This window comes from Leptopilina boulardi, unplaced genomic scaffold (genome assembly GCF_019393585.1).
Source record: "Leptopilina boulardi isolate dan_hultmark-lab unplaced genomic scaffold, ZJU_Lbou_2.1 LbouV2_332, whole genome shotgun sequence".
Taxonomy (NCBI): domain Eukaryota; kingdom Metazoa; phylum Arthropoda; class Insecta; order Hymenoptera; family Figitidae; genus Leptopilina; species Leptopilina boulardi.
Genome location: NW_026137899.1, coordinates 530,175 through 543,891, shown reverse-complemented (window position 1 = coordinate 543,891; position 13,717 = coordinate 530,175). Strand labels below are relative to the sequence as shown.

At 35.0% G+C, this 13,717-nt stretch overlaps 2 protein-coding genes across 2 annotated transcripts; both read right to left on the bottom strand.

The window, feature by feature from the left end:
* Positions 1 to 4,556: 4,556 nt before the first annotated feature.
* On the bottom strand, positions 4,557 to 7,659 carry LOC127285367 (uncharacterized). Its single transcript, XM_051311349.1, has one exon. It carries the CDS (start codon positions 5,694 to 5,696, stop codon positions 4,557 to 4,559), a length of 1,140 nt encoding a protein of 379 aa, XP_051167306.1. The 5' UTR covers positions 5,697 to 7,659.
* Positions 7,660 to 9,006: 1,347 nt separating this feature from the next.
* LOC127285373 (uncharacterized) lies at positions 9,007 to 11,076 on the bottom strand. The gene is made up of 4 exons (XM_051311355.1): positions 10,199 to 11,076; positions 9,442 to 9,645; positions 9,297 to 9,359; positions 9,007 to 9,156 (listed from the first exon to the last, which is right to left on the bottom strand). The coding sequence occupies exons 1-4, from the start codon at positions 10,241 to 10,243 to the stop codon at positions 9,007 to 9,009; spliced, it is 462 nt and encodes a 153-aa protein (XP_051167312.1). The 5' UTR covers positions 10,244 to 11,076.
* Positions 11,077 to 13,717: the final 2,641 nt, after the last annotated feature.

Below are 13,717 nucleotides of genomic sequence, written 5' to 3'. Positions count from 1 at the left end.
CCGGAATCGTAATTTCAAACGCAACCGGGAGAATGAGTTAGAGAAGGATAGACATATTGTTTGTCCATCTCTAACTCATTCTTCCGAATGCGTTTGCGATTACGATTCCGGTTACGTTTCTATTCTGTTTAGGCCTTGAAGGCCTTTCTCCAATAGGATCCTAAACTCTTGCGTTGCGTATGCATTGCGTCGGTTGCTATTGGCAACCAATGCTAAAATCAACGCGTCAGTCGCGCAACGCAAAAGTTTAGGTTCCTATTGGAGAAAGGCCTTCACAGCTCGACTGCCTGCTTGCCTGCGGGCAGACGGGGCAAGGGGGCGACATGAGTGTAAGCGAGAAGAAAAACTTGCATTTTCTCACTTACACTCATGTCGCCCCGTCTGTCCGCAGGCAGCCGAGCTGTGACCGTACCATAACATGGAGCTTCTAGACACCTGTGGATAGGGTGTAAAGCCATACATTTGTCCTGCAGTGGGATTACGAATAGCGCTAGTCGCTATGTAGCGCTTTTCGTTATTAAGAACTAAAAACTTACATATTTTTAGTGAAATTTGTTCCAAATCATGACCAATATAAAATACCGTTGACAGTTTCTTCAAATCTTAAACTGGAAGATGGTAATTTAGAAGAAAATATAAACATAACCCCCCTAGATAAGGACATTGACATAGAATTCATGTCAATTTCCTTAAATATTTTATCTACGTAGCAAACAAATTCAATATGAAGGTGGAATCAATTTATGGAGTTTTGGAGGTTAGGTAAGAAGGAGCTCCAGGTCTCTCATATCATGAAGGTTATCTGACTCCCTGGGAAGGTAACACTGTCCAATAAATACACAGTAGAGATTTAGTTACAACAAATTAAACTCTTTATTTTATAACTCCTGTGTATAGAATTTTACATTCATGTCTCTTCCTGGAGACCCACACTACACAGCCAAGTCTAAAGCCGATCTGACTCTCGACACACGCTGCCGGCCGGTGGAGCATGCGGTGGTGCCTCAAGGCGAGTTCTCACTTTTAAGGTGCGTTTCGCACTTGACTACACTCGCGGGGTGAGGACCCCCACATACTCCCCCCCCAGTGACAACGAATCTCTCATACATTATATTCTCGTGCATTGTTTGTATGAATTTAAATAAAAAAAAAAAAAACCTAGATAGATGTATTTTTGTTAATATTATTTCAATTTTATGTTTGTTTTTAGTGCGAAGTCAGTCTTTTTTTTTTTATTATTATCCCTAGCTAACCTGTTTTTTTTCTACGTAGGATCGAGGGAATGAATCTGACGCGTTTTTCCGTCGTTTTCTCTTTTTGTTGAGCTGGGATTTCGTCGTTATTTGCCATTGTTTTTTCGCGTGATTTACATGTAGGCTTTGGTATTTTTTCAGGGCTTTTTGTCTTTACAATTTTTATTTGCTGGTCGCACTCGTGGGTCAAAAGCGCGGCTGGTTTTTGGGGCTTTGTCGTGCTTTTTACCGGTATTTGTTTGGCGATGTCGGAGTACGTTTTGTCAGTCAATTCTGTGTTGACCTTGTCATTTATTATGCTACGTTTCTCTATCGTCAATTTTTCGGTAAACGGTACAAAGTGTGCTGGCTTGACGTTCTCTACTGATACATTTTTCAATTTCCCGTTTACATCGATGCGAAAAATCCGGTCTGTAATGCGTTCGATCACCTTGTGAGGTCCGGAGTACGGGCACTGGAGTGATCTTTTGGCCGGAGGGGCACGTAAAAATATGTGCGTACATGATTGTATATCTTTATGTGCGAATGTTTTTCTCCTGTCGTGATGCGTGACGGGAACCGCTCTAACTTTGCTCATATTTCTGCGAAATTCGGAGTGAAAAAATATCGGGTCAGCGGACTCGTCCTCAGGAAGAACCAGTTCTCCAGGGATGCGAAGGGTTGTACCGTAGAGGTATTCCGATGGGGATATTCCGTTCTCCATTACGTTGACTCGTAAGCCGAGCATCACCGTGGAAAGTGCGTACACCCATTCTTGGTCGGTGTGGCACATGATCGCCGCTTTGAGCGTTCGGTGCCACCTTTCGATCATGCCGTTGGAGGCGGGGTGGTATGTTGTCGTGCGGGTGCGATCACTTCCGGTGACCCTGCGGAGTTCCGAGAAGAGGCGTGACTCGAATTGTGTGCCCTGGTCTGTGGTTAGTGTCTCGGGGCATCCGAATCTCGCAATCCACGTGTCGACGAATGCGCGGCAGACGGTTTGTGCGCTGATGTTTTTGATGGGGACGGCTTCAGGCCATCTCGAAAATCGGTCGATCATCGTCAGGCAGTACTCGTATCCATCCACTTTCGGCAGTGGTCCCACGATGTCCATGTGGACGTGGCGGAATCGCGTTTCTGGCGCAGCGAAATCTGCTGGTTTTGTATGCACGTGTCTGTTCACTTTTGCTCGTTGGCATTCGATGCAGTTTGTTGCCCACTCCTTGACGTCCCGGTTAATCGAGGGCCACACGAATCTTTGTCGGATGATTTTTCCCGTCACTTTCGCGCTCGGGTGGGCGGGGTTGTGGAATATCCTGAATATTCGTTCTCGGAGCGTTTGTGGTATAAATGGTCTCAATGTTTCTCCAGATGTGTCGCAGATGACTTTGACGTTTTCCGGTCCCCATTTAATCTCCTGTAATTTCAGTGACGTGCTTTTCGAAGTGCGCCATTCGTCGATTTCTTTATCGTTTTCCTGAGCTGCTGATAATTCGGTCATCGTGAATTCTGCTGGGATTTGGATTGAATCGACTCGTGACAGCGTGTCCGCGACGACGTTTTTCTCACCCGCAATGTGCCGAATTTTATTCGTGAATTGCGAGATGAAACCAATTTGGCGTTGCTGTCGTTTTAGCAATTTATCCGATTTTTGAGTCAGGGCGAATGTTAGAGGTTTGTGATCGGTTAGTACCTCAAATTCGTGCCCTTCCAAAAAATGTCCGAAGTATTTTATGCTCTCGTAGATTGCCGTCAATTCGCGGTCGTACGCGCTGTAGTTTCGCTGTGCCGGTGAGAATCTCTGGGAAAAGAATCCGAGCGGCCGCCAATCGTTTCCGATGCGTTGCTCTAAAACTGCCCCCATGCCCGTGTCCGAGGCGTCCGTTGTGAGTCGCGTTTCGGCCCCTTCGATGGGGTGGGCTAGGGTCACGCAGTTGGCAATTTCGGTTTTTATGGTTTCGAAGGCTTTTTCCGATTCAGCGTTCCAGGGTATTTCCCGCTTGTCATTTTTCTTCGCGTCGCGTAAGTATTCATATAACGGTCCTTGTATTTGGGCCGCATTTCGTAGACCTCGACGATAGAAGTTGACGAGTCCCAAGAATCGTCGCAATTCTGTGCGATTTTGTGGTTTCGGGAATTTATTTATGGCGTCGATTTTCTCTGTGGTGGGCCTGCATCCTTGTGCGTTGACGATGTGTCCCAGAAATTCTAATTCGGATTTGCCAAATTCACACTTGTCGACATTTACTCGCAGTCCGTATTCCTTCAGGCGTTGAAACACTTCCTTCAGGTTTTTCTCGTGCTCTTCACGGGATGACGATGCTATCAGTATATCGTCGATGTATGCAAAGACGTTTGGTAGGTTTCCAAGTGCACTAAAAATGTACCTCTGGAATGTTTGTCCCGCATTTCGGAGGCCGAATGTCATTGTGGTAAATTCGTATAGCCCGAATGGCGTGATTACCGCAGTTTTCGGGATGTCCTCGGGTGCTACCGGTATTTGATTGTAGGCTCTATATAAGTCGATTTTTGAAAAGATGGTCTTCCCATGTAGATTTGCCGCGAAATCGTGTAAATAGGGTACCGGGTAGCGGTCGGGTTCAGTGACAGAGTTTACTCTGCGGTAGTCTCCGCAAATTCGCCAGGTGCCGTCTTTTTTCAGTTTCATCAGTATGGGGGATGCCCATGCTCCGCTGGATTTTCTACATTGTCCAGTGTCTTCCATAGCTTGAAACTGATTTTTGCAGTCCTTGAGCATTTGTGGGGAAAGTCGGCGCGCGTGTTGTGCTACGGGTGGCCCGTTTGTTAAGATGTGGTGGACTACGCCTTTGACCGTCGGTGTCAGGGGTGTTAACGGGTTTGTCAGTTCGGGGAATAGTTTTAAAATTTCCGCGAATGGCATTTCGTGATCGATGGTGCTGACCCCTCCAAACGCCACCGCTTTTATTGTTCCGGAGCTTCGTAACCATGTGAGGGAATCGACGATTTTTCTCGATCTGATGTCTACGAGGAGTCCGTATCGAGAAAGGAAATCGGCCCCCAGGATCGGGTATGGCACGTCGGCGACGCAAAAGTCCCAAGTGAAGTTTCTCCGTAGCCCTAAATCGACGTTTATTTTCTTTTCGCCGTACGTTGATATTTTCGAATTGTTGGCGGCGAAAAGTGTGAATTTTGACGGTGTTTTCGAGTCGTTCTTGTCGCGTGGTATAATGGAGATATCCGACCCCGTATCTATTAAGAAATTCAAACGTGTCTTCTTGTCAAGAATGTGTAAACGCTTAGAAAGGCCGCCAGGTCCGATCGCGTCAACTCGGTTTGGCGGTTTCAGTTTTCCGTGTTTTGGGGTTTTTTCCACGTGCACGGTGATTGGCATTTTTTTGCTTCCTGTTTGAACTTTCTGTGGTACCAACACAGATCCGAAGTGTCGCGAGGCCTGGATTTGCTTCGTCCATTTCCGTTACGCGATGAAGAACGTCCGCGTGAATGTCCGCGATGTTGGTCACGTCCCCGCCAATTGTTCATTTGTTCTTTGATATTTTTTAATTCCGTCATGATGGCGTCTATTCGCACGTCGTGGTTTGTGGCGGAATTTGCGATGGCTGCTACGGATGTTGTATTCGAATTTTCGGTGGAATGTGGCTGTATTTCCTCGGTAATTTTGTCAGCGATGCTCGCTGATTCGGTTAGATTTTTGGTAGAGCTTGGTGCTAATATTTGCCTGTGGAGGGCTGGTAAATGTTCCATGAATAGTGATCGGAGGACTTCGTCGCCACATTCGCCGTTCGCGATGTTCCGGAGTTGGGTGAGTATGAATGAGGGTTTTCCATTTAAGACTTCACCTTTTATTAGTTGTCGTAGGCGTTGTTCTTTGCTTGTTCCGAAGTTCGTTAGAATGCCCGATTTAATTTGAGTGTAAATGTCCGAAGGGGGTGGTTTGGTAAGGACCAAACATCTGACACATGTCAATATTTCGGAATCGACGCCACCGATCAACAAATCCGCTTGATCTATCTCAGTTGAAACGCCGTGTCGGCGGAAAATGCGCTCTATTTGGTCGAACCACATGTCTGGGTCATTTTTATTGAAATTGGGTAAACGTACGCGTGACAAGTCAGTAGTCATGTTGAAATCTATGAGGGGTGGTGCGGGGCTATTTTCGCAGTGGTTTGTTAAAGTGCTGTTATTAATTTCGGAATTTGTATCCAATTCTTGGGTTGTATTTGGATGAGTTGTATTTGTTGCACTGAAATTTGCCGAGTCAAATGTGGGGTTGTCTGTTGTGGTGTCCAAGTCTATTAGTGTAGCCTCGTTGTCGTTTGTGTTCGGTTGTTTTTTGTTTTTATTATTAGGTGGAGTTCGCTGCAGTCCTTTTCTCGCGAATGCTTGTTCTGTTTCGTTTTGATTTTCAGCCGTTGGTTTACCGGATTCTTCCTGTTCCCGTTCTTGTTTTCTAGTTATTACCATGTCGCGTATGCGTTCGCGAGATCCCGTGACGCATCACTCAAGAGTATGAGAAAAAAAAAAAAAAAAAAAATTTTATACGAACTTTTATGTGTGGTTGTAGTTTTGTTTTGATGTTGAAACCGAAAATAGGGCGATCAAATAAAAAGGAAGGAGAGAAGAAAAAAAAAAAAATAAATAAATAAATAAATAAATAAAATAAATAAATTTTTCTTATCTTTACTTAAGTTATTTTCTTTGTATGACCTCCCTTGCCCGCACTCCGAACCGTAACCGTGACAAATTAAGGGTTGTTCATCTAATTTTTATATTGATAAATATTGGACAATGCACAGATATATTTCACACAACGTGTTGACAGCCAGTTCGAAAGGTGAATATTAAGTGAGTTTGTTTATACTAATGAAATTAATTTTTATTTAATTTTGTTTTGTTTAGGAAAAAAAAACAATTTATTTTCGTTAATTGATTTGACAATCACTGGTTGTATTCACCGTTCGGACGTTAAGTATATTTATAATATAGTATAGTAGGTAATAAAGGAAGGTATTTGAGTATTTATTTATTTTTATTAAATTGTCGTAGCTTCCTTGGTTTTGCTTCTGCCTGTAACAGATGTTAGAACATGTCGCGACACAATTTCAGTATAACGTATTTAACTGTGGCTGTCAACCAATACACACACACGCACAATTAAAATATTTATTGTTCCTATTTTAGTTTGAAATTTTTCGTTATGGCGAGATTAATTGTGTTTATTTATTATTTAAGAGTTTACTTTATGTCAATTGTTCTTAAAATGTGTTATTCACTTTGTTTGTTATTTTTTTTACAATGTTACATTGAGTCAAATGAAAAAAAAATAAGATAAAAAAAAAATTTCAAAGGAATAAATTATTTTTCTTGCATAAATAAAAGAAAGGAAATAGTAAAATTTCAATTGCTTTTAATGCAGAACTTGGAGTTTGCTTTTGAAAAGTTTGACTTACAGTTCTGTTGTCAGTGTTGAGAATCGGCGCAGCTGCTTTTTCGTTCTTGCGCTTTGCCAGCGCGCTGTGTGAATTGCTGAGAAGAGGGGGATGCTTGTTCAAGATGGCGACAACTGAGACGTTCCTTGCTTCGTGACGTCACTGTGTATGACGTAGTTGGATTTGCCTGCTTTTGTCCAAGGTTGGCCGGAACTTGATGACGAGAGTTTTCGTCTGTTCGACTGCTTGGCTGTCAGGATCTGTCCAATGGCTCGTGCGTTGTCGCTGCTTCTCTCTGGTATTTGCTTCCTCTCGATATTTTTCAATTGAAGTCGATCGGGAGGTCTGCTTCCAGTTTGAAGGTTTGTGTGGAAAAGTCGTTTTGGTACTTGATTGTCCACCCTCTTTATATTATTTAGGCTTTTGTGTTGCTGTTTCGGTGAGATTCACTATGCTCGTTGTGTATGAGAGCAATGGCGGTATTGACGAAACGGCGTGGGTCGTAGAGATTTTCAGAGTTCTAATTGTGTGTGTGTGACTTGTGTAGAAATTTGTTGTTGCGTTGATTTGTAAATTTCTCTTGTTAGTGGTTGAGAATGTGATTACCTTCGAGTATGCGATGTTGTAGGAATTTTGAATTTTCCAGTAATCGTGTTCGTTGGTTGGCGTCACCACTATGGAGTTTTGGAGGTTAGGTAAGAAGGAGCTCCAGGTCTCTCATATCATGAAGGTTATCTGACTCCCTGGGAAGGTAACACTGTCCAATAAATACACAGTAGAGATTTAGTTACAACAAATTAAACTCTTTATTTTATAACTCCTGCGTATAGAATTTTACATTCATGTCTCTTCCTGGAGACCCACACTACACAGCCAAGTCTAAAGCCGATCTGACTCTCGACACACGCTGCCGGCCGGTGGAGCATGCGGTGGTGCCTCAAGGCGAGTTCTCACTTTTAAGGTGCGTTTCGCACTTGACTACACTCGCGGGGTGAGGACCCCCACAAATTCTCTAACTTCATGTTTGCCAACTGTTAGTTTCAAATAAAATAGTTTATTAGTGACGAAATAAATTATACTTTAATATTGGAAATAACTTATGAATTTAATAAATAACACTTTTAAAAATAAATTATCTAGTTTAATGTTAAAATAATTTATAAAGGAAATAAATTTTTTAAATTTAATTTAATGAATAAAAATTAAGAAAATTAATCTTATAGCAAGAATAAAAAAAAAAAATAATTAATAATTAAAATTTGTTTTCCCATTTTAGTCAATGTCTGATAGAAACTTTTAATCCTATGAAAAAGATAATAAATATAAATGCAATAAATATTTTATTATTAATATAAAAAAGAAAAGTAGATAGTTTATTATTATTAGATAAAGTTTAATTATTTCCTTGATTTTTTGTAAGGATAGAAATTTGAAATAAATGTCTCCTTTTTTCTTATTTATTATTATTTTTTATTTAGTTTATAATTATTAATTTTAAAAAATTAGAGGTTTAAATTAAATGTATTAGGAAATATAAAAGTTAATATAACAATATATTATAATACTAGCAAAATTAAAAGCGCGAAATTAGACATTTAATTGTTTTTTATAAAGAACTGTTAAAGAAACCAATTCTGCAATAAGAAAACACAATTATACAAGTTGGAAAAAATGAGAAAAGTAATATTCAAAATTTGACACGTCATAGTATTACAGTTCAAAAAACACGTAAAATTAGCATAGACTAACATCAAGGTAGGACAAAAGGACAGACCAAGCATTATATTATTATATAATAATAATAATTTTTAGATAGAATATTCTCCTGGAAATTAAAAAATCCCTTAAACAATTAAATAAAATTGAACAGCATGTTTGTATTATTTTTTTACTGTAAAACAACACTTATTACCTTCAAAAAAACCTACAAATTAAACCTCAATTGCAATAGAATAAAAATAATCAATTTTTTTCACTTTTTTTGATAGAATGTTTTCCTGGAAAATAAAAAAATCCCTTACAAAGTCAAAAAAAATTAAACAGCATGTCTGCATTATTTTTTTACTGTAAAACAACACTTATTACCTTCAAAAAAACCTACAAATTAAACCTAAATTGCAATAGAATAAGAGTAATCAATTTTATTCGATTTTTTTTATAGAATGTTTTCCTGGAAAAGGAAAAAATCCCTTACAAAGTCAAATAAAATTAAACAGCATGTTTGTATTATTTTTTTACTGTAAAACAACACTTATTACCTTCAAAAAAACCTACAACTTAAACCTAAATTGCAATAGAATAAGAATAATCAATATTTTTCACTTTGTTTATTATTATATAATTAATTATTTATCGTTGTCCCGAATTGCTTTTTTTATAATTTGTGATATTTGAAGCGTTACACTTGAAAAATTTGTCAGGTTTGTAGAAATTTTTTTTAATTGCTGCATTTCTTCATCGTGGCAAATTCTTATGACTTTGAGACATTCTTGATTCTAAAAAGAAATGGTTAAAATATAAAATAAAGCAAATATGAGGAAAAAATACAAATTCGGAAAATTTGATTATTAATAGTTTAGACTAGCTTTGAGCTAGTTAATATATTAATAATAACATTTTTAATCATAAAACCAACCTCTAATGGTACATTAGACATTTTTTTGACCACTGCTGCTGGTATTGCTTCTTCTAAATCGACCTATTAAATTGTATTAAAGTTATATATAAATCATAAAAATTTAAGTATATTTTATTTTTGAAAATTTGGAATTTTAACTTACATCAGAGTCAGATTCTGGTATTCCAATTTCTTTGGTTACGCCATCCCCTAAAAAGCAACTTTTGCCTTTTACAGACAAAAGTCGGTCTTCCAACCCCGTTATACTAACATTGGCGTTGCTGAAATTGCCTCTTCCAGTGGTTCGTTTGCACCGTTTGATATTGGCTAATTTTCCTTTCGTGTTCGATACCCATCGCGACAGAAACTGTCAAATAAATTCTTTTTAATTGTTATACAATTAAATATATTAATTATTAAGTATATGTGGAAAATTGAAGCTCAAAATGTATATTGTTAATAAACAAATTAAATAAAATGGCCTTTTTGTTTTCGAGATATTAATTAATTAATGTTATTAAAACATGAAATATTTTACAAACAAATAGTCACCGTGATTCTAAAATTTCCAAGTAGCACCGAATATTACAGTAATATTACTGTAACATTAAAATGTCCGCCTCATGGTAATATTACCGGTTAATTTTACAGTAATATTATAGTAACATTACAAAATATTACTGTAATATTACAAAAAATTTCAAAAACATTTAAAAATATTTGATTGATTAATTCTTTTTTTTTGTCATAAAAAACTTTGAAATTTTTATGTATTTCAAATAAACGTGTAATATTACTGTAATGTTGAGGCTGAAATTTTAATATTACTGTAATATTTACGTAATTCCGCATCCAATGTTCTCATTTTTACAATTGGATCACTTTAAAAATTTTTCCACATATTAAGAAAAAAATTTTACCTTTTGCCATTGAGGAGGCGATCTAGAATTTCTTTCTGTGTTCATTAAATTTAATTCTTTTGAAATTTCTGCCCATTCTTTATTATATTTTTGCCTTGACAAAACTTTAGTAAATTTTTTTGTCAACAACGTCGGATTTTCCTCAATACACTCCAAAATTCTCTGCTTCTGCTCAGATGTATTATTAATTATTAAATGGTATTATTAAATGGTTTTTGAGTTGTCTAAGATTTATAAAAATTTTTAAAAAAATAAGAGTATCAATGTCGATAATTAAGGTTCTGTTTGAAATGGAATAACTTTAACAAATTTGTTTATTAAACTAAAAAAATCGCAAAAAATTACATACTAAGTTTTCCAGTAGTTATTCCAGTAATTCTTCTTCATAAAGGATTATTTCATGAAATAGTGGATTTTATCGTTTTTGTTGCGAGCTATTAAGGATGCTGATTTAGATGTATAATTTTATGATTATCATTTAAAAAGTGTTTACAATAAACAATTAGCCAATAAACATTAAAGTCTTGAAGGCATACTTGATTGATTTTTAAAAATTTTAGAGAATTATAGGAGTTCCAATCATGACAACAACAAAAAATTGGAAAAAAACCTTTTTTGCAACAAGCCTAAAAATTGTTCTGTATAACTAAACAAGTTTTTAAATGAAGGTAACTTGTAGTTATTATTAATATCTATCCTGAAGTAATAAAGTCCCCTAAAATCGGAGCAATACACACTTTTACCAGAAGCACAGAATCGTCATGGGGAAGCCATTACATATTTTTAAAAAATCCAATTATTATTTATATTTTCTATTAAAGAAAGTGTACTAATATTATTTTGGCAAATACAGGGCTCGGATCGACTTTAAGACTCAAAAAAAGTCGCTTTAGTCTCATAAATTTACAAAAAAAGTCGCAAAAAGTCGCATGGAATTTCAGAAAAAGTCGCAAAAAAGTCGCATGAAATTTTAGACAAAAATTACAAAAAGAGGCATAAAACTGTAAAAATAGTAAAAAAATAACAAAATTTTAATGAGGTATTATTATAATTAAATGTAGAATGCAACAAATTCATGGTGGCGAGTTTTTTTCTGATTACAAATTCCCGGTCAATTTAAACAATTTCCCGGTCAAATTTTTATGAACAATTTAACATTATCTTTTAACTATTAAGTTTTTTTAAATAATTTTCTTTACGTTTTAAATAAGTATTCTGAATTTTGTAAACTTTTAAATTTTATTAATTTAATTTATTTGAAATTTATAAATTAATATTTTATAAATCAACAAATCTTTGGTAGTTGATAGTGAGATCTTTTAACGTATAACATCTAGATTAAATGTAAATGAGAAATACATTAATTTCTTTTAGTCTGTAAAATATCTAGTTCTTCTTGAATTAACGTTGCTTTTTCTGTAGCATCTTTGAGAATTTTCCGTTTTTTTGCTTGAAGTGTCTTAATTTCCTCAGATTGTCGCTTTTTGTCTTCTTTCTCTTTTAATACTTATTGGTATATTAATACCAAAATGGATTAAAATAAGCAAAAATTGATTAAAATAAGAAGCGTCGCAACTTATTTTAATACCTTTTAATTTTCTGTGTACTACTGTGAATTAAACTTCTTTCTTCAGTTCAGTAAAATATTATGACATTATAACATACAATATTATGACATTAGTAATTATAAACCACAGTTATATTTGTGAAATTAGAACAAATTTATTTTTGATGAATTTAAAAAAAATGTTAAAAAATGAAAAAATTCCCGGTTTAGTCATGAATTTCCCGGTTTTCTCGGTCACTTTTTGAAATCCCGGTCATTTCCCGGTTTCCCCGTCCCCCACAAAAATAATTTAATTATTTTTATAAAAATTATTTTATTTGATATCTTTGAAAAAACAAATGTAGTGATAATAATAATTTTTTAATGTAACACAATACTTCAAGAAATATAGAATAATTGGTTTAATACTGTCAGTATAAATAATCACAGTTCTCTATGACATATAGGTTAATTTGTTAAAATAATCATTCTAGATTTAACAAATAAAATCTTAATGGAAGATAAAGTTAATAAGTTATTTTTTTCATTTTCTAACTTCTTCATAAACGCAAATAAACTCGACAGTCGAACAAATAATTGACGATGGAACGTAGTTTTTTATTTTGTGATGAAACACAAAAATAATTTTTAATCGCAATTATTTCTTAACGCATAGAATAATCGGTTTAAAACTGACAATATAAAAACTATGTTTGCTATTTAAAATTTAAGTTAAAAAGTAATTGAAAAATCTAAAAAAAGTCGTATTAGTCGCATTTTATTCAAACAAAATCTGGAAAAAAGTCGATTAGTCGCACTTTTTCACCAAAAAGTCGAAAAAAGTCGAAAAAGTCGCACAATCCGAGCCCTGCAAATATAAATGTTGTAAATATAAAAAAATTGATAATTGTGGATAAGTTGTTTCAAAAATAAGTGTCGTGGTGAAAACTTTACTACTGAGCTGCTTGTGTTTTCAAATAGAAGAAAATTAACAACATTTTGTCCGGCTTAAAGCAGATATTTTATTCTTGAGCATTAAACTTGAAAATAATAATTAGATTTTTATTAAAGTCAATTTTGTTTCCTCATGGAGGAAGTATTTTTTAAATATCAGCAAACTAAATTTTACGCTACTCAGAAAATCACTTCCTTTGTGAGGAAATAATTATTAAAAATATAACTATAATGAATGGATGGGAATTTAAGTATTCAATTTATATACGTTTATATCTTTTTACATTTAGTAGGGAATACGTAATAATAGTCTTCTGAAATTTGAGAGATATGCACCTATAGAAAATTAAATATCAATTATAGTCAATGTATATCTGAAATACGTTGTACAAGATATAGACTTGTGTAAAATTAGCCTGAATTATCTGAAGTACCTTGAATTATATTGAAAAATCCTGAATTATACTATCGCAGTGATCCTTATCAATTAGCCTGTTCGCTTTGAATATTTCTGAAACACACTACTATAAACATGTCATTAATATTAGTAAAAATATTGTACTTTACACTTAATTATTGAGATTTAATTATCAACACCTTTTTAACGTCTTTTAAACCCTTTAAAGCATTGTGACACTCCGTATAGTGTTACAGCCTTGCACATTTTTACATTTTCTAAACATTATTTTATTTGTTTTAATAACAAAAAGTAAATAAAATATATTATAAGATATCCCTTACAATAACAAAGCAATAAAGAAATTAAAATGAATGTAATTATCATAAAACAAAAATATAAAACAATCTGCCGTTTATGCTTAAAAATTTTTTTAGGTCGATGATTACTATCTTGGAGTAAAAATTAAAAAATTCAAAATGATTGATCCAACATGACGGATGAAAATTCAAAATTCGTTTAGATTGACATGAAAAGAAAAATATACATATGCTTTAAAGGGTTCATAATATAAATATTATCTACAAATATTTGAATTATGCAGAAGTATTAGAATCATCCT

What these genes read in the sequence shown, in the direction of transcription:
- LOC127285367 (XM_051311349.1), bottom strand. Translation starts at nt 5,696, where the DNA reads ATGGTAATAACTAGAAAACAAGAACGGGAACAGGAAGAATCCGGTAAA.
- LOC127285373 (XM_051311355.1), bottom strand. Translation starts at nt 10,243, where the DNA reads ATGAACACAGAAAGAAATTCTAGATCGCCTCCTCAATGGCAAAAG. An exon ending in CGCCTCCTCAATGGCAAAAG is followed by an intron (nt 9,646 to 10,198) that starts GTAAAATTTTTT and finishes TTTATTTGACAG; the next exon opens with TTTCTGTCGCGATGGGTATC. An exon ending in TACCAGAATCTGACTCTGAT is followed by an intron (nt 9,360 to 9,441) that starts GTAAGTTAAAAT and finishes ACAATTTAATAG; the next exon opens with GTCGATTTAGAAGAAGCAAT.